Consider the following 20,392-nt stretch of genomic DNA (forward strand, 5'->3'; position numbering starts at 1 on the left):
AACGAAATAAATAAAACACAAGCCGTCAGTCAGCTTAATCAAGTCCCCGCGCTAGAACGGCGGCCGCCACTGGAGGTAAAAGGGGTGAAAAAAACCTTTAATAAAGTCTGGAGCCTCAAAGAGAGCCCGAGGCACCGATTTGTCTTAGATCATGCCTTTTCTCGTCGACCGCCTTTATTGGAATTTAAATTAAATTTCGAGCGTTACAAATTTCAATTTCATAGGCTTTAGGGCGAGAATAACGGCTGCTGGTGTTTAACTACGCAAAGCGTGCGGTGCTGGGGGGAGGAGGGGGTTTGCTGGCATGTACCTGGTAGTAGTACCGTCCTATGCTGAGCGGTATGTAAGGTTCCGCCCAGTAGATCATGAAGGCGTCATCGTCCTTGTTGACGGTCACCTTCACCTTAAAGGGTTGAAGCTGCTCCGGGACCTGGTAGGTCAGCGGTCCGATGGCCTTAGATCCGGGGAAACTGGTGGACACGCGGATCTCGTACATCCCGCCGTAGTTGGCGCTGTAAGAGTGTCGCTTTCGAAATGGTTTTGAACGATTCTGATCATAGAACTTACGCCACGCGGTACACCAAGTCCGAACGTTTGGTCCTCGGCAACGTGACCACGTTGTATTTCGATAGTTTCACGTCCAATATAGAGATCTGAAAAGCGATCCAAGCTGTGTTATTATTATATAACGGAGGATTGTCATATAATCCTCTTAAAAGAAATATATTCATGTAATTCCTGAATTGTAAAATGGATTAGGCACTTTGGAGAAATATAAGTTATATAATACGGCTCAGACTATTGGGCCGTCTGTTACTGTTAGTCTGAGTTAAGTACCTAAATAGTGAACGAGTAAAATGGAGAGGTTATCTGCTTTCTAACTGATAAGTACCCTCATTGTCGCTTTTTATTATCGTCGCCTCTTTTTCCGTTAAATAAAATATCGTCAAGTAAATTAATAGTTTTTGTTTGTTAAACCCTTTCAAATATTATTACTGGCACAGTCGATAGAATTCTAAGGAAATCATAAGGTTGTGGTATTTTCTTAAATAATTTAGTTTTATATAATTATATGTAATGTATATATTGAGATTTTCACCTTTTGATAACTTTTGGAAATACAAAATTATGACATTTTCTCCTGATATATGTCGTCATAAAAATTTGATCAATTTTCAGTGCCTCTTATTATCATTTCCGTTGAAAAAATCGCAAGATTATGAAAATTACAGAGATTATAGAGAATTTGATGTTGAATCACACAGTAATACAGTAATTTTTATATAAATTTTAGTTTTTCAGTTAAACGATGAAAATTTATATTTTCACTCGAATGGATTTTCGAAACATCGGTAGATTTCTGTATGTCACCTATCTTAAAATGTATACATTTTAAAACAATTTAACATGGATTTTCGTTTATTTCACCATTGTGTTAAATTATGTTTCGATTGAAACTACTTCCTGTTTTTATACCTTTCGTATATTTGATCTCTGATACAGTTAACACCAAGCTGATCTTGATTCCTCACCTGTTTCGCATAAATACGGTTTCTTTTCGGTGAATTTAAGGTTATATTGTTTTCTTATTTTTTGAGATATTTTAGTGACTGTGCCCGGACCAATATTCAGTGCAGCTGCAACGCGCAAAAAATATTTTCAATAAAAACCGCGGCGATTTCGAATTTATTAAAACAAAGCGTTAAAACAGCGTCTGCCGGTTTATAACCCGTGATTATAATATTTTGAAGAATTTTGCAGGCGCTTGATAAACGGAGAACTTTTGCAGGCTCTTGAGGATACATGTTCAAACTTCTCAAACAGCATTCTATCTCTTTTTAAATGGAATAAAATGAGAAGGAAAATATTGTCTGACTGTAAAACGAATTTACAACTTTAGACAGACACATATTGATCACGTATGTCACTACTGTTTTGAACGGACTATAGTTACGCATATCAATAAAGTTTAAAAATCTATGATTAATGTTAACTAGATGTACTTCACGCGAACCCTAAAAGGGTTAGGTAACTGTTGAAAATTACACGGTTTCGGTTTTGTTTGTAAACTGGGAAATACGAAAAATCTGGGCTCAAATCTGACCTTTTTTCGCGAAAAAAAACGACCTTCTCCGCTTCAAACACAAACCTCCGCCTTCCGTATCCGGACGAAGGTCGTACCGTTTCACCGCCACACCACCACCGCGTTTTTCCGTTCGGATTCCACACCCCTAGGCCGGGGTAAATTAAAATGGCGTTTTCGGCTTCCTCTCTTCCCTTTTTTTTAATTAATTTAACCGTATTTGTTCGGCCCCAAAAAATGTTTATTTTTCTAAAGACCAGAAATCGGCATCAAAGGGGGAACATCCGGGGGAGAGTCATGTTTTCGATCGACGGCGGTGGCGGCGGGGACGCGAGGCAGAGGGGCGAAAGAGGGAAGGGGAGAAGAATGCTATTCAAACGGATTTCGATGTAATTAGATACGGCTTCAAAGACCAACGAGGGGGGAAATCCGTTTGATAATCGTTCGGATAAAAACAAAAAAACTGGTTGTTCACTAAGTTGAAATAAATAAAAAGTCGAGAAAGGACCCTGTTCAAACCCGGAAGACATAAACTACTTTTATGGCCTAGGTAAGTCATAAAAAAAATTTAAAAAACTGAACAACAATTTCCATTTTTCACTACCCTAAAGAATTCATGCAGACTGTTGAAGGCTAGATTAAAGATCAGGCGTCAGAAACAAGAAAATAGAAAAGAAATGCCATTAGGAAGAACGTGTCTATCATATTGCGAAAAATTATGAAAACTTATTATATCAATTTATCAGTATTTCTACTTAAAACACTTAGAATGTTTTTTTTTTTGGTCACCTCAACACATATTTATTATTTGGCGACTATGACGGTGGTTGTATTGGGTTATGATCATAATATAAGTATAAAATACAAAATAATATTAACAAATACTACATAAGAATGTATAAAAAATAACAGAATATAAAAGAACATGACTAATTACGTACATATAAGTCTATTCAATATATCAGCCAATGCACATCATCAAAATATATGAAGTCCGTACGTCGCAATGTTGCTGCATTAATTTAGAATTATGATTTACAACGCTTGTCGGTTTGTAATCTCTAATTATTATCATTAGTGTATTGAAGAATTTTGTAGACATTTGACAACAGGGTCCACCAGTACAAACACAAATATAATTTTAAAGACTGATTTGGTTACATGTTTGGACGAATTAAACAGCATTCCGTCCCTTCTTAATTAGAAGACGTTAACTAGTAAAATGTGATGGAAAAATCCGCTCCGAGTTTAATACTAATTTTACATGTTAACAAACTGCAATTGATAGTATTTTAGACGTCATCTGTGACGTGCATTGGCTATTCTTGGAAGGATTATCCCTATATACATGGATTTATAAGGTATAAAAGACATATATATTATTTGGCAATTACGATAGATGGTAATTGTCCATAGTTATGATGACAATATATAAAATAGTACATAAAAAATGGAATAATATAAATATAACACAGTTAAAAAGGGACCTAACTAAAGATATATATGTAAATAGAAGATAGATTTTATACAAAGTATAAAAGAAAAGTGGATTTGGTGTCTACTCAGCAAATAGGGATGGGTGAATTTACAATGTCCTAGCATAAGTCAGTTAAGGATAACTTGACAGGTTCTAGATTTTAAAGGAGAATATAGAGGAGAAAATCATATTTTATTAACTATAACTTGTTGTTAAATAAGATGTTGTCTAATTATATAGAATGTTCTCGTTGACACTTCGAAATAAAGAGCTTACAAAAAATATCCTGTTGGAATAGGGTCTCATATAAAAATATCAATTCAATCAATATACAAAAGAAATATAGAAAACCTGATTTAAGAGCCCGATTAGTTTATACTCTAATAAGAAAAAAGAGTGCAAGAAAACCCTTCGCAAAAAGTAATATACGCTCTTTAGAAATTTCTTCAAATATTTCTTCTCGGCATTTTGTAGAAAATTGAATCCAACGCGGCTCCAATGCCCCCTTTCGTCTCTTTATCTCCCCTGATTATGTCGTATAAAAGAAAGCTATCCCTTTATTCATCAGTATCCGTTTAAGCCACGTCTCTTCTTCCCTTATACCGCTCATTTGTGCCCCTCTCGCCCTCCCCATGTTCCTATTTAAATATTTAACGGCGAAACCCTGCCCCCCCCGCCATTATCCCCAAGTACACCACCAAAACAATAAGAGGGGCTTTTCCAGTTCTTACAAATGTCATTCCGAAACCCCAACCCCCCTCGCCGGTCCCCCGAATTTAATTTCTCATCGCCAGCAGCAGGTAGGTCCGGCCCGCACGTTTCCGGCCGCAGGGGTCCCGCGGGGGCGTCGGGGGGAGGGGTCGGCGTCGGCCTAATCCTGGCCGGCGGCATAACGACCTATAAAATATCAAATTTGGTGGGAACAACTTTGATAATACCCCCCGGATTAGGACCCGGGGATGTGTTTCGGGTATTTACCTCGACGGGTTCGAAGGCGGGACGGAGGGAGGTGGCGAGAGGGAGGGTTGGAGGCCGAAAAGATCGACGAGGAACGTGTCCGAGAAGTCGTAGGACGATAGAGTAGTGTTTACGTAAATAACGGGATACGATGAATATTATTTGTCTCATTGTTTGGTTTATACTGAAGATATTTCTACCAGGTGTACCGGGAAGTCGTTACCGTTCTTTTCGGAAAAAGATAATTTTCAAGAATATTAAAAAAATTATTTATTCTAAGTATTGGCTATTTGATTCTGTACATCTTGTCCATCTTTCAGGAATATTATGGATGCCATCCAAAAAAGGGTGTTCATTCTTCGAGCAAAACTATTTTCCAACTTCATCGAAATTGGCGAAATATTGTTCTTCAAGGGCTTGTCCCATTCATGCGAAACAAGGTCTGAGTGCGATAATATATCCCGTGCAAGTTCTTTCAATGCTCCCTTGACCAATTTCGTTTATTAGTTAAAATAGAACAAGTAATGGAAGCGAGAAGAAGGAAATGAATGCTAGAAATGGAAAAGTACGATTTTGCAGTTGCCTATAAATGAGTATGCCTCATTAAGAAAAAGACAATATCAAGCAAAACTAAATAGAAAGCGTTGGAAGCACTATAAACTATAAAAATACACTATAAATCCAACTTTTCGTTGAGAAACGTGGATATTATCAAAGAAATATCATAGTAAGACAGGCAACATGATATACCTCAGAAGAGTTGGGGGTGTAACAAAGATGGACAGGATGACAAATAAAGAAGTACGAAAATGCCTGAATATTGAATCAGAGAAAAAGTAAGTAGAAAGCAGACAAATCAGTTGATGAGGACACTTACAGCGCATGGAAGACACAAAAGAGGTTAAGAGAATATGGAAAGCAAGGACGGAGATAAGAGAGATCGGAGAGCGACTTAAGTGAATCTGAGGTGGATGTATAAAAAAATACTTTGAAGGGAGGAAAAGCATTAGTCAAGGAAAAAAAGACTGATGAGAGCTTATACATGGAGCAAGAAAGAATAGTAAATAAAATTAACACACTAACACCACTAAGTGGTACAAAAGATGCATTTTGATTATAATAGGTCAATTGAAAAGTCCCCGTCCTACCTATAGTAAAACACATTTTTTGACAAAATTAGTAGTTTTTTTATTCAACATAATTCCCTTCAAGGGTGATACGTTGATTATAGCGACCCTCCAACTGTTCGATGCCATTTTTGTAGTACGATTTATCCTTTGCTTCAAAATAGGCATCAGTTTCGTCGATCACCTCTTCATTCGACGAAAATATCTTCCCAGCGAGCATTCTTTTGAGAACCGAAAAAATCTGAATCTGAGAACAGGAAATAGCTACTGGGGGCACTTTCAGGTCGGCACATTTGGGTCGCAGGAAGCAGTTCGAAGCCCAATTCATGAATTTTTGACACGGTGTAATGTTTCGGTGAAGAGCACCTTCTTTATCTTCAAATGCGGCCGTTTTTCGTCGATTTCGTCACTCAAACAGTGCGACAACGCTATGTAATAGTCGCTGTTGGTGATCCTTCCTTTTTCAAGGTAGTTAATGAAAATTATATCATGCGCATCCCAAAATACAGACGCCATAACCTTGCCAGCCGACTGTTGCGTTTTCCCACGTTTTCGACCGGGTTCATCGTGCGCAGTCCACTCGGATGACTATCGATTGGACTTTGGAGTGATCTCTCATGAACTCTGAATCATCAACACGTCGTTATTTCTAGACAAAAGGGAGATCGCGCGGCACCCACTTTGCACAGTGCTTTCTCGTACCCAAATATTCGTGAATGATCTGATGTACACGTTCAGTTCAAATCTTTAGAGTGTCTGCTATTTCATTCAGTTTCAATTTACAGTCATTCAAGAGCATTTTGTGGATTTTTTTATTTTTTTCGTCGGTAACAACCCCCTTAGGGCGTCCACTGCGTCCACCGTCTTCGGTACTAATTTCACCACGTCTGAACTCAGCATGCCAATCCTTGATGGTTGATTTTCCTGGGGCAGTGTCCGGAAACTCGGCATCAAGCCAAGTTATTGCTTCAACTCTTTTTTCCCTTCGAAAAGCAATATTTTATCAACACGCGAAATTCCTTTTTATCCATTTCTCACGATAACAAAAGTTGCTTCACTCAAAATGCTACAATTCACAAACTAGTGATCCGACAGCTGTCAAATTTTTACACCTATCCATTGAGGGTTAGGGCTAACTAATGGATTCAATTCTAGTAGCGCCATCTATGTGTCAGGCCGGGGACTTTTCAATTGACCTATTATATGAACCGAAAATAACAACATCGAAAAACTGAAATTCCTTTTTCGGTGTTCTATTAAACGACAACTTCGGTTGATTAAATCATCACAATTACCAAAATATAATCCCATTAGTATCAAACAAATTAATAAAGCTTATCGACGTCGTACAAAGAGAACATCCGCCGAGCACTTATCGCCAGCAAACATATCTATTAATTAGCAGTCATAAATCATTACTAGTTACTAACTAAATACAAATAATTTAATCTAAACAATTCGCCCGTCCCTGGACAAACAGGCGCTCCGTTCGGAATGAATGCGCTCGCGTGCGAAAATAAAGATTTTTAGATTATTTATAATTGAGATTTTCAATTGGGCAAATATCGGACGTTTCCGATTTTCATGAATATTTTATCGAGATCTCGCGTCGGTCGGACCGACGGTCGTAATTAAATCGAGCGGGACACGATAATCGTGCCAACTAGCAGGAAAGCGGGGTAAAAAATTACGAGCAATAACTTTAATCGAGATCGATTTTGTTTAATTCGGTTTAATTTTTTTAACTCGATAAATATTTGACGTTATTTGGTTTTTTTATTATGTAAATTACCATTTTATACCATCTAACAGTCAATTACTGTTTCTGTTGGCGTAATAAAATTAATATGAAAAATTAATAATATTTTGGGATAATATAAAGAATATAAATATCGATAAAATTACAAAAATCAAGGAAAAGGTGAAGCAAAAGTCCCGCTACCATTTTAATTGCGCGCCATTTTGGTTATACAACGTGTAGCTCAGTTTCGCTTTAACCATTGTGTTGTACGGACGTCCAATTTTATTGTGGATAAATATACGCCCTAAGAACCAGCAGAAATAGTGACAATATTTATTGAAAATAATCGTTGTATTAATGCCACTCAGCGGAGATTGCGTCAAAAATATCCTAATAGTCCAGTGCTTCATAAAACCATAATTTATAGTATACATACACATTTTTGACAGTACGTTACGACAGCAGACAGGCGTCGTTCTGGAAGATAACGGACGTCTCGGAACACTAAAAACGTGGCTCTGGTGCACGATAGTGTTGCAGAGTCTCCAGAAACATCAATTCGAAGACGCAGTTCCCAGTTACACATTTCTGCACGCAGCTCAAAACGAATTTGGAAAACTGATTTGAAAATGTTTCCGTACAGAATTCAATTAATCCAAAAATTGCTAACAAGAGATCCTGATCAACGAGTTGAGTACAGTAATGCAATCCTAAAGCTGTCTGGTGAAATTGAAGATGTTTCATCTAAATTGATACTGAGCGATGAAGCACATTTTCATCTCAGTGGCCACGTCAATAAACAGAACAGTCGGTTTTGGGGAACACAATATGGTGTGGTATTCATGCTGGAAAAATCATTGGTCCCCATTTTTTTGAAAATGACCAAGATGTTGGAGTTACTGTTACTGCTGAACGATACCAAGGCATGATTCTAAATTTTCTTGTGCTTGAAAAGGAACAGCAAGAACCAGAGGACATGTGGTTTCAGCAAGATGGGACCACAGCACACACAGCACGTTCAACAGTTCAATTATTGAATCAAGTTTCTCTTCCCCATCGCTTTTGCGTCAATTTAACCTTTAGTTTTTTTGAGGAAGTAACATTTATTTCTATCAAAATAAACGCGTAAGAACATCGCAAACCAATTTTTCAGATTTAGTGGCCATTAACACTCTAGCAAGTCCTATAATTCTAAAAAAACTCTCTACTCTACTAATTATATAACGTCTTCCTCGGTCCTTTCTTCGCGGTAATCCCGATATAGATACGACAGAGATACGTCCAGATAAAGGACCGGCCACGAAAATGCGAACGCACATCCCAGCCTATTCGCTGTATATAAAAAAGAGATCCGGCCTGCCAGTCTGTCTGCGTGACGGTTTGTAAAGTACGGAAAATCTTATCGCGAAAAACGATTTAGCCGCAGACCGTGGGCCCGGGGCACGGTGGAGGGAGAGGGGGTACCGGATGAACGAGACGGGAGACAGATAAAGTGGAGCGAGCCGTGCGTGCGCTGCTCTGGAATCCAATATCTCCTCAAATTAGATTCTTTATCTGATCTAAATCCTTCAATTTTCTTTGCTCCAATTACTCACGCCTCCCCAGCCGAGAGAGGGCCTACGTATGCAGATTATTTCCGGGCTGATTTAACCGCATCATATCCGTGACTGGTACCCGTCGTCGAGAAAACGCCCTTCGACGAGCACTTACTCGAAATCCGATCGACGCGATTTGCCGTCGCGTTATTTGTCCGTCCTCTACTCTGGGGAGGGTGTAAAAATTGATATTTAAATGTTCGATGTAACCAAGGGGTTTTCGTTTCATCCTCGTTCCATAAGAATCCTAAATTATTAGGTACATGTTATATGTTTCATACAAATGAATGAAAATCGAACATTAGAGCTGTAAGTCAGATGGAGCTAATTAAACTGGTTATACGAACATGTACATGAGGAACAACCAGTTTCTTTTGTAAACAGGAACTTTTTTTATAAATGTTTGTATCCAAATGATCATGTAGCGACAATAGAATGTTCCACGAAAAGATACACTTCATTGTACACTAAAACATTATCAAACAAAGCCTGAAAATCTACAAGAGTTCCAAACATTCCGTCAAAAATTGATAAAAACGAAGATATTGCAAGAACTGTACCGCGAGAATTTATATTTGTATTATTAGAATTTGATAGCTCGGCCGAAAAGCTGAATTATTCGAAGAACATTTACCTAACGTACTTAAATTGAATGATATAGAATCTACAATAAATATAAATCCTGTTTGTCAGCCTGATGTTGCTGTAAATCTTATTTCCTTTCTATAAGGCTCCTGAAATTGATGATATTTTACCGGAGTTATTGAAAAAACTCGCATGAAAACCAATAATCATATTGACATACATATTCAATGTCTATTTTGCTTGAATAATTATGCCTAAAAACCTGACAAACCAGCAAAGAATTTGTGTCTTACAGGTCTTCTACCTGCGATATAAAATTTATTTGAGAAACTGCTCTTGAAACGTATTAAATCATTTATAGAAATACCATATTTTCAGTGTGGACTTCAAAATCACCACTCGACAATCGACCAAGCGCACGGGGTAACAGCGCTTGTTGAAAAGGCATTCCAAGAAAATAATTAACACTTCTTCACCTATTTCGGCTGGAGTTTGCCAGGGTAGCACACCTGTATGTGCTTTACACTGCTGATATGTTACATTCCACATTGCTTGCCGACACAGTTATTATGGCAAAAGATATATATCTGCCTAACGCTGTAGAAAAAGTACAAGTAGCTGTCAACAAGATCTACAAATAGTAGAGACTCGAACATACAGCTTGTACCTCCAAATATGTCAATGTTAATTTTGAGCTGCGGCGAAATGATAAAAATCTAATTATATCACTTGATGGATGCCCGATTTCTCAAGTAAAATCAGATAAATATCTCCACATACATTTCGAAGGTAGGTTAAATTATAAACATCTTGTTCGATAAGAAGCCAGAGTAGATTAGAACCAATGCTACGTAAGTAACGAGCTGCACGATGACCTCGAAATCAAATGAACATATAAAGTGACCCAAGGCTTCATTTTAAAACATGAAATGAGGTTGCTAAATCACAGCAACGTGGAAGCAATACAGCTAATAGACAACACCCAGGAAACCAGAAGTTTGAAGCGAAATTGTTTGAAACCACACGAACTTGTTTAGTATATGTTATAAGTGTATTCTTAATTTTATAAGTAGTAATCCCGTACTTATCTTGCTTGTCTATTAAGGCAAGTACAACGGAACAGTAGTAATAAATTAATTTCTAATTAAATCTAGTTATCTAGTCTATCTAGTGTCAGTTGTAATTAATTAAAAAATTATTAGAATTTCCTAATATAATTAAAAATTTATCATGCTTATCTCTTTGACATCTTGAACAGTTATTAATAAAATTAAGACTCTATTCTCGACGACCCCCTGGAAAGCACGAAAATCCGAATAAAGCCGGATATTTTCTACGATACAATATACTTCAAGCCATCGTCCGTACGCCAACAAAAACACGGATAGAACAAGCAGTTGCTGTTGCTGATTAAATAGTTCGGCGTCTGCCGACACTCAGAGCGAGCGGCGAGAGATAAACAAATTCCCGTCCTCCAATCCAATCTCCCCCGGGAACGGTTGTCGCGTCCTTTAAAGTTTCGCCCGTCTCGTTCGAACTTCCTACTCGCCGACCGCGAACAACGAAATAAAAGAACGGGAAGAACTATTAATACACAACGTTGACGGTCAACATCTCCTACCTCCCCCATCTCCTCCACCTCCCAGTCCAACGTCTTTCCGGGAAGGCACCGATAACTTTATTTCGACGTTATCAGCGGGAGTTTTCGTTTTAATATTGCTTTTAAAACTAATCAGATCAACGTTGTTTGTCGGTTTCTGCGAATCGGGGACGAGATACAGTTTTCGAGTTGTCGTCTTCATCTTGTATATCGCGGCCATTGTTTCGAGACGACCGGGAAATTGACGGGAGTCGGTTTTTATCTGGAGTGGTCTCCGGTAAGAGCGGGGGATTCGGAAACTGATAACCGAGTATTTAAGATAGTTCGAGTTGCTCGGAGGACATTGTTGCGGAAATCATTTTATAACTTAGCTTAGAAACATTGAAGTACTTCGAAAGAGTGTCAGTGCATCCCAATGTACTCGCTAATCAGCTAAATATGCGACGTGATAGTGAAGTGCGTAGACTAAAACGTTTAATACCACTTGATCTGATTACTGGACATATGTAGACTTTAGAATAAGCATTAGAATAAGACTAATTAATTAAGATAATATTTTATACAGAAGATTGCTTAATGAAGTGATTTTCTACATGCCATGTATATATAATATAGACAGAAGAAATACTTATTGCCAATAGGGCAGATTGTGAACTCACGAAGAGTAATAAAAAAAAGCTTAGAAACAAGAGTAGAAATCTGAATTAATTACTCTATGTAACAGAAAATTCTTATACTAAACTAAGATTATTATACTAATTAGTTTAATTCTTACTAGTGTTGGGAACTATCGAGTGAAATTGACTGTTAAGTAATTGACTACTTTTTACTATCGACTATTTCAGTCGCTATTTTTGGTTCGACTGATTTTGTTACTATTTACTATCGATTGTTTCAGTCGTACTTTTACTTACTATTTTTGGTTCTACTTGCTTCATTCGATTGATTTTTAATGTTCTGGCTCTGTCGTCCTAGCCGCGACCTCGACAAAAATGTACCCAATTTATGCTTACATAGATTTATATGTAATATATATAGTTTTATGATTTTTTTGCTAGTTTGCTTGTAAATAACAATATATTGTATATTAATATTAAAACACTTTGGTACGATATTTTTCAAGATTTTTAATGTAACAGGGTAAAAAGGTTAAAATTGGGAATGATGAATAGTAAAATATTTTGACTGTTATTGATGGCAATAATATGTAATATTTCGACTACTCTCTCGATTTTTGTTAAAAATATTTCCGTTCAATAATAAATAAAACATTTATATCATTTCATTCAGATCATTTTTAATTATGTCATGGATTAATTTTTTTTCTGTGATTAGGGATATGTTTAATTTTTATGCAGCATTTATTGTTATTGTACATCTTTAGTTTTTAGGTTTTCTTTAAGTTCTATTGTATTGTCTATATTTATTATAGTATATTATTTCAAAATAGCAATTAACACATTAGAATACAATAAAACATTTGTGGGGTATTATCCTTTTCTATATAAAAACTCCATTCGTTTTTACAGATCCCCAGAATATTCAAATATAAAAGTAATTCTACTTCGTTTGAAACGAAATTGTTAATTAAATTTTAACAGTATCCAGTAATTATCTTTTTCCTTTTTTATAAACTTAGTATGTGAAGGAATACGTACATCTCCATCTCGCTTATACTACCATTGGAAAATATAACCACATATAAAATTAACTACCCAAGCAATTATCTCCGTCCTTTCCTCTCTCACAATTTATACAGGAAAGGATTCTGACATCTTCGTCTGGCATCACCAATTGAAATAAACAGTCGAACCGTACATTTGACTGAAAATAGTAATCGCTGGTTATTTGACTATCAACTGTTTCAACTATATTGCGACTATCGACTAATTCGACTGTTCTTAGTCGATAGTTCCCAACGCTAATTCTTACTATTACAGCACCAATTCTTACTAATTTTGGGTAGCAGTTTTGGAATCTGTACATGTTCCCCTAAATTAACTTTTCAATTTTTTAAATATTTTAAAGTTAAAAATGAAAACAATTTTGAGTGTGATATGTAATGAGATAACGTGTTCCCTACCTTTCAACCAAGTGGATTTTCAATATGTTGCTAGAAACTCGCTGACCAATCTGACACTTGCTGATTATAGCCCTCTCTTCATTGATATACATGTTGACGCTGCAATTTTAGGATATCGTTTGCACTTCAGAGAATTAAGAGCCGTTTTAATGATATTTTCTTTCCAAATTTTTGAAATACGTATACCAGGTGTTTTGACTTGGAAACGATCGATTAGTATGTCATCTGTCTCTTGAATGTTTCCTTATAAAAGTGACCTCTGAACACTGTACTAGGTCGATCTAAGAATGATATTATTTAGTTGTGAAGTGAGGTGTATAGTACTACAAAAAACAACTACTGACTTTTATATTATTGTGTTTTATTGGAGACTAAGTACCGACCAATAGATCTTTCCGGATAAGTATCTAGTTTTACGACACTGTAAAGACAAATTATAAGCCAGTCGCCAACGTCCAGTAATGAATCTTAATAAAAAAACAACTTTAGTAAATTAGGAATGCATTTATAACGCAGCAAAAATGAATTTATTACCTTTCCCACTACTTAATCTAAGTTTTCTCTGACCTTCTTTTAAGCTATATTCGTTATCCCTCTTAAACCATTATTCCTATTGCAAGAATATTAACTAAGTATTAAAAATAAATATTTGTCCGTGTCTTCTCCATCTTATGTTAATACAAGCTTTCTTCGTATAAATATCATACCTAGGAAAAATCGTGACTCTACCTGATATTCACACATTTCCCTGCAAGCAAGGCTACAGCAACCGAATAAAAGGCAAACAAATAAACAGAACACAATTTGCTCAGTACACTTTCCCGTTTTCTCGGACTGGAATTGTTGCTTCTGACCTGGATACTCGCTGTTGCAGCCCGTTTGCCAACCTGCATCCTGAAAAGTCTCCCGTCGACGACTTCAAAGAACCCCCGTCCGACCGTAGTCTGCGATATTTACGGTCCCAGAAGAAGCGGAAACTTCTGGCGGCTCTCGGCGTTCCTCCTTGATCGAACTGCGACCCTGATTTAATATTAAAGGCGGCCCAGCTCGTCCTAGTTAACCCCGCCATCGATCCGTCTTATTTACTTACCGACAGATCGGTTTTTCGGACTGGAAATGGTTTGATCGTCGGCTAATTCGACGGAACGGTCTGTTTCTCCCGGAAAGAAAACGTTCCATCAATTACTCAAGTTCCGGGAGATTCGTACGAGTTATCTCGTTTTACACGTCGGCAGTAGCCGGATATTTTCATTAATATGTTATTGAATGAAGGAATAACCCTATAGCGATAGATAAGGTTATATTTTCAGATAATAAAATAAAAAATATAGGATGTCCAGTGGGAAAATTCACATTTACCATTAAATATTCTATGATAAAGCGAAAACAACACGTTCGTTCCCTGTTAACAGTATGTTTAGCAACAAATTATTCCAATTATATCACATAATTCTATAATTAAACTTGATATAATACTGATAGTGTATTTAATTTTACATATATTCTAATATTTTCATCAATATATTACGAGGGTGGTTCAAATATGATCGAGACAAGTACTCCGAAAAGTTTATTTACTATTGAAAAAATGTACAAAAATGTACAGTATTTCTAGGTATTTCCCCTCATAAGTTACGTATTTTGTACATCTTTCTGGAAGTTTTTTGATGCCGATATCGAAGAATTCTTTGGGCAACTCGAACAGCCATGTGCGCACGAACGAGAATTTCTTTCAGTGGTCCAAACATGTGGTAGTCGCAGAGTGATAAATCCGGACTGTAGGGGGTGTTCCAGTACCTCCCACTTATTCCGTTAAGAAGGTTAGAGTAGTATGCAGCATTAATGGTACGTTGGGTGCGCAGGAAATCGACGTACAGCACGCCACGCCGGTCCCAGAACACCGTACCATACCCATCTCGCCGTTATTTTGTGATATTGAAGGTGTTCGACGGTCCTTCAAAATGAGTTGTTTTACGCGGCGTGTGTTGTCTGGTGTGATACTGGTTCGCGGTCGATGATTATACGGTTCATTCTCGACGATTTCGCGGCCTTCCTTGAATGTTGTGGCCCACGCAAAAAAATACCGTTTTAACGCCTTTCCACATTAAAAAACGAACGACAATACGTTGCGCTACGGCGGTCGGCACTTTACGTTCACTCATGGCCGTAGAACGCGCGTGAAACATGCGCTCCTGACGAAAACGATGCTACACTGTTTGTAAGGACCGTATCACATATTCAAGCCACGACCTTCAAAACATACATCCGCGCCATTTGCAGCGTTTTTCTCCATCATATTTGAACCACCCTCGTATATTAAACTCGTATTATAAGAAATGCAATATATTTCATAAATATTTTAATGACAAACACAATAAACTCTGAGATCTCTAAAACTTTTTATACAAATTTAAACGGAAAATATCATAACATATTCCTTTAATCATTCAACCTCATTTATGTAAATTCCCAAAACACTTTGTGACTGTATATATGGAAAAAATGTGGAAAAATAGTTCATAAAATTAGCTGAAACTTTGACCTATTGTCAATAAAACAAGGGGAACAAGCATTAAATCATTAGTTGTAATATTAGATAATTTTTTTAGACTTGTTGAAAAACTAATTTATGTTTTTTTAATACAAAATTAATTATCCCTTTACATATTTCAAACCACTATAACCAATTAAATGATAATTACATCATTGTATTAAACACGTAATTTAACATATATCCTGATATATTCATTAATATAGCTTCGTTTAGAATGAAGTTTATAGTAAGTGTGAAAAATACTAAAAATTGAAATATGGCCAAGTCTTTCGATCTGCTATAATACATGTAATATTAATTACACTATCTAATTAATCATACAGTTTTACATATACTCTAGTGTCTTTTCTCCGTAAGCGTTGATGAACCATGACGTTGATGGTGACCAATGATGAAATTGACAATAGCGTAACTGCTTTTTAGGAGGGACTCATTACCTCAAAATTGCTCGTACAATATATATCGAACGAAAACTATACAAAATATCAAAAAATATTCAAAAGTATTCATACGTGATTTCAAAATGAGATGACATATAACCGGTTTATTAATATTTCATCAAAAATAAACGATGGAATTATTAATATATTTAATATTCCATTATTTGTTTTTGTAATATTTATATCCTTATAAAACATACGAAAATAATATTTCCGAATATAGTAAAGTGAACGAGAATAAATGCACTGATCGAAATTAATTACCAATTTTATAACAGAACACGAGAAATGAATATTTCCTAACAGATATAATAATGAATTCCCCCGAAAATACGCGAGACTTCATCAAAATAAAAACAGCACCATGTCCTCTGTTAAAATAATACTCGATAATTAAAATTAAAGCACTAGAGTGGCTAAACGAAATGTTCACTGTAACATAACGTAATGTGAAAGGGGATTTCTTCCATGAGAATGCCGAGCGTTCTAGCCATATTAAAATGACGAAATGAATAAAATATCAGCAACAGAATATTGGGCAAACCTAATATATTACATGGATACGGAGATAACAAGGGCAATCGATAAAAGCGCCTGTCTGATTTCTCTACTTCATTATGATACGCCGAAATATTTATTCATGATCGAGTTCAGATCGACTGATGCAAATATTTATTACTAACGCTTGTCCCTCAAATGCCCCTGCTGCTTTGTTTCCCGCATAATAAAAATGATTGTTCATTTGATATTAACTTTGGAGTATAGTTCTGTAAGTACCAGTAGTATAAGTTTCGAACGAAACAAATTATTAGTTCTTAACTGAAATAATACAAAGAGAGATAAGCATAAAAATGTCGAGAGAAACATAAACGAACAAAAGATAGAAGACACTAAAAATCATGTATATATATGGAAAATATGCGAAAAAATATAAGCTCTCAAAACGACTTGAAACTTTAACATATTGTCAATAAAATAACGAGAAAAACATTAAATCATCAGTTGTGGCATATGAATGATTGTTTTAGACCTATCGTTGGATAACTAATTTTTCTTTTTTTAATACAAAATCGATTAACTATCTATATATTTCAAACCACTGCAGTTGGGGAAGTAATAATTATACCATCTTATTTAGCGTCTAATTTTACATATATACTGATATTTTCATTGACATAACTTGATTTAAACCATAGTTAGGAGCAAAAGTACGAAATTGCCTAAAAATCGCAAAATTTCCTGAGTATATATATGGAAAATATGCGAAAAAATATTAGCTCTCAAAATGTCCTGAAACTCTAACATATTGTCAATAAAATAACGAGAAAAACGATAAAATCATCAGTTGTGGCATTTGAATGATTGTTTTAGGTCTATCGTTGGATAACTAATTTTTCTTTTTTTAATACAAAATCGATTAACTATCTATATATTTCAAACCACTGCAGTTGGGGAAGTAATAATTATACCATCTTATTTAGCGTCTAATTTTACATATATACTGATATTTTCATTGACATAACTTGATTTAAACCATAGTTAGGAGCAAAAGTACGAAATTGCCTAAAAATCGCAAAATTTCCTGAGTATATATATGGAAAATATGCGAAAAAATATTAGCTCTCAAAATGTCCTGAAACTCTAACATATTGTCAATAAAATAACGAGAAAAACGATAAAATCATCAGTTGTGGCATTTGAATGATTGTTTTAGGTCTATCGTTGGATAACTAATTTTTCTTTTTTTAATACAAAATCGATTAACTATCTATATATTTCAAACCACTGCAGTTGAGGAAGTAATAATTATACCATCTTATTTAGCGTCTAATTTTACATATATACTGATATTTTCATTGACATAACTTGATTTAAACCATAGTTAAGAGCAAAAGTACGAAATTGGCTAAAAATCGCAAATTTTCCTGAGAATATATATGGAAAATATGCGAAAAAATATTAGCTCTCAAAATGTCCTGAAACTCTAACATATTGTCAATAAAATAACGAGAAAAACGATAAAATCATCAGTTGTGGCATTTGAATGATTGTTTTAGGTCTATCGTTGGATAACTAATTTTTCTTTTCTTAATACAAAATCGATTAACTATCTATATATTTCAAACCACTGCAGTTGGGGAAGTAATAATTATACCATCTTATTTAGCGTCTAATTTTACATATATACTGATATTTTCATTGACATAACTTGATTTAAACCATAGTTAGGAGCAAAAGTACGAAATTGCCTAAAAATCGCAAAATTTCCTGAGTATATATATGGAAAATATGCGAAAAAATATTAGCTCTCAAAATGTCCTGAAACTCTAACATATTGTCAATAAAATAACGAGAAAAACGATAAAATCATCAGTTGTGGCATTTGAATGATTGTTTTAGGTCTATCGTTGGATAACTAATTTTTCTTTTTTTAATACAAAATCGATTAACTATCTATATATTTCAAACCACTGCAGTTGAGGAAGTAATAATTATACCATCTTATTTAGCGTCTAATTTTACATATATACTGATATTTTCATTGACATAACTTGATTTAAACCATAGTTAAGAGCAAAAGTACGAAATTGGCTAAAAATCGCAAATTTTCCTGAGTATATATATGGAAAATATGCGAAAAAATATTAGCTCTCAAAATGTCCTGAAACTTTAACATATTGTCAATAAAATAACGAGAAAAACGATAAAATCATCAGTTGTGGCATATGAATGATTGTTTTAGGTCTATCGTTGGATAACTAATTTTTCTTTTTTTAATACAAAATCGATTAACAATCTATATATTTCAAACCACTGCAGTTGAGGAAGTAATAATTATACCATCTTATTTAGCGTCTAATTTTACATATATACTGATATTTTCATTTACATAACTTGATTTAAACCATAGTTAATAGCAAAAGTACGAAATTGGCTAAAAATCGCAAATTTTCCTGAGTATATATATGGAAAATATGCAAAAAAATATTAGCTCTCAAAATGTCCTGAAACTCTAACATATTGTCAATAAAATAACGAGAAAAACGATAAAATCATCAGTTGTGGCATTTGAATGATTGTTTTAGGTCTATCGTTGGATAACTAATTTTTCTTTTTTTAATACAAATCGATTAACTATCTATATATTTCAAACCACTGCAGTTGAGGAAGTAATAATTATACCATCTTATTTAGCGTCTAATTTTACATATATACTGATATTTTCATTGACATAACTTGATTTAAACCATAGTTAGGAGCAAAAGTACGAAATTGCCTAAAAATCGCAAAATTTCCTGAGTATATATATGGAAAATATGCGAAAAAATATTAGCTCTCAAAATGTCCTGAAACTCTAACATATTGTCAATAAAATAACGAGAAAAACGATAAAATCATCAGTTGCGGCATTTGAATGATTGTTTTAGGTCTATCGTTGGATAACTAATTTTTCTTTTTTTAATACAAAATCGATTAACTATCTATATATTTCAAACCACTGCAGTTGGGGAAGTAATAATTATACCATCTTATTTAGCGTCTAATTTTACATATATACTGATATTTTCATTGACATAACTTGATTTAAACCATAGTTAGGAGCAAAAGTACGAAATTGCCTAAAAATCGCAAAATTTCCTGAGTATATATATGGAAAATATGCGAAAAAATATTAGCTCTCAAAATGTCCTGAAACTCTAACATATTGTCAATAAAATAACGAGAAAAACATTAAATCATCAGTTGTGGCATATGAATGATTGTTTTAGGTCTATCGTTGGATAACTAATTTTTCTTTTTTTAATACAAAATCGATTAACTATCTATATATTTCAAACCACTGCAGTTGGGGAAGTAATAATTATACCATCTTATTTAGCGTCTAATTTTACATATATACTGATATTTTCATTGACATAACTTGATTTAAACCATAGTTAGGAGCAAAAGTACGAAATTGCCTAAAAATCGCAAAATTTCCTGAGTATATATATGGAAAATATGCGAAAAAATATTAGCTCTCAAAATGTCCTGAAACTCTAACATATTGTCAATAAAATAACGAGAAAAACGATAAAATCATCAGTTGTGGCATTTGAATGATTGTTTTAGGTCTATCGTTGGATAACTAATTTTTCTTTTTTTAATA

The 20,392-nt window shown here is 34.9% G+C and overlaps 1 protein-coding gene across 2 annotated transcripts in view; it reads right to left on the reverse strand.

The window, feature by feature from the left end:
• The window catches only part of Cpap1-e (cuticular protein analogous to peritrophins 1-E), a 290,785-nt gene that overhangs the window by 219,617 nt on the left and 50,776 nt on the right, over positions 1-20,392 (reverse strand). Inside the window, exons 5-6 of one of the 2 annotated variants that reach the window (XM_076413026.1) lie at positions 568-653; positions 311-512 (exon numbers count right to left, since the gene is read on the reverse strand). The exons of the other annotated variant lie outside the window; for it this stretch is intronic. Coding sequence (XP_076269141.1) covers positions 311-512; positions 568-653 — 288 coding nt within the window. The remainder of the gene's footprint in view (positions 1-310; positions 513-567; positions 654-20,392) is intronic. 2 annotated transcript variants of the gene reach the window in all.

The sequence above is a fragment of the Rhynchophorus ferrugineus genome, unplaced genomic scaffold, assembly GCF_030347505.1.
Source record: "Rhynchophorus ferrugineus isolate W39M unplaced genomic scaffold, kcgeb_rfMv2 rfM8, whole genome shotgun sequence".
Classification (NCBI taxonomy): domain Eukaryota; kingdom Metazoa; phylum Arthropoda; class Insecta; order Coleoptera; family Curculionidae; genus Rhynchophorus; species Rhynchophorus ferrugineus.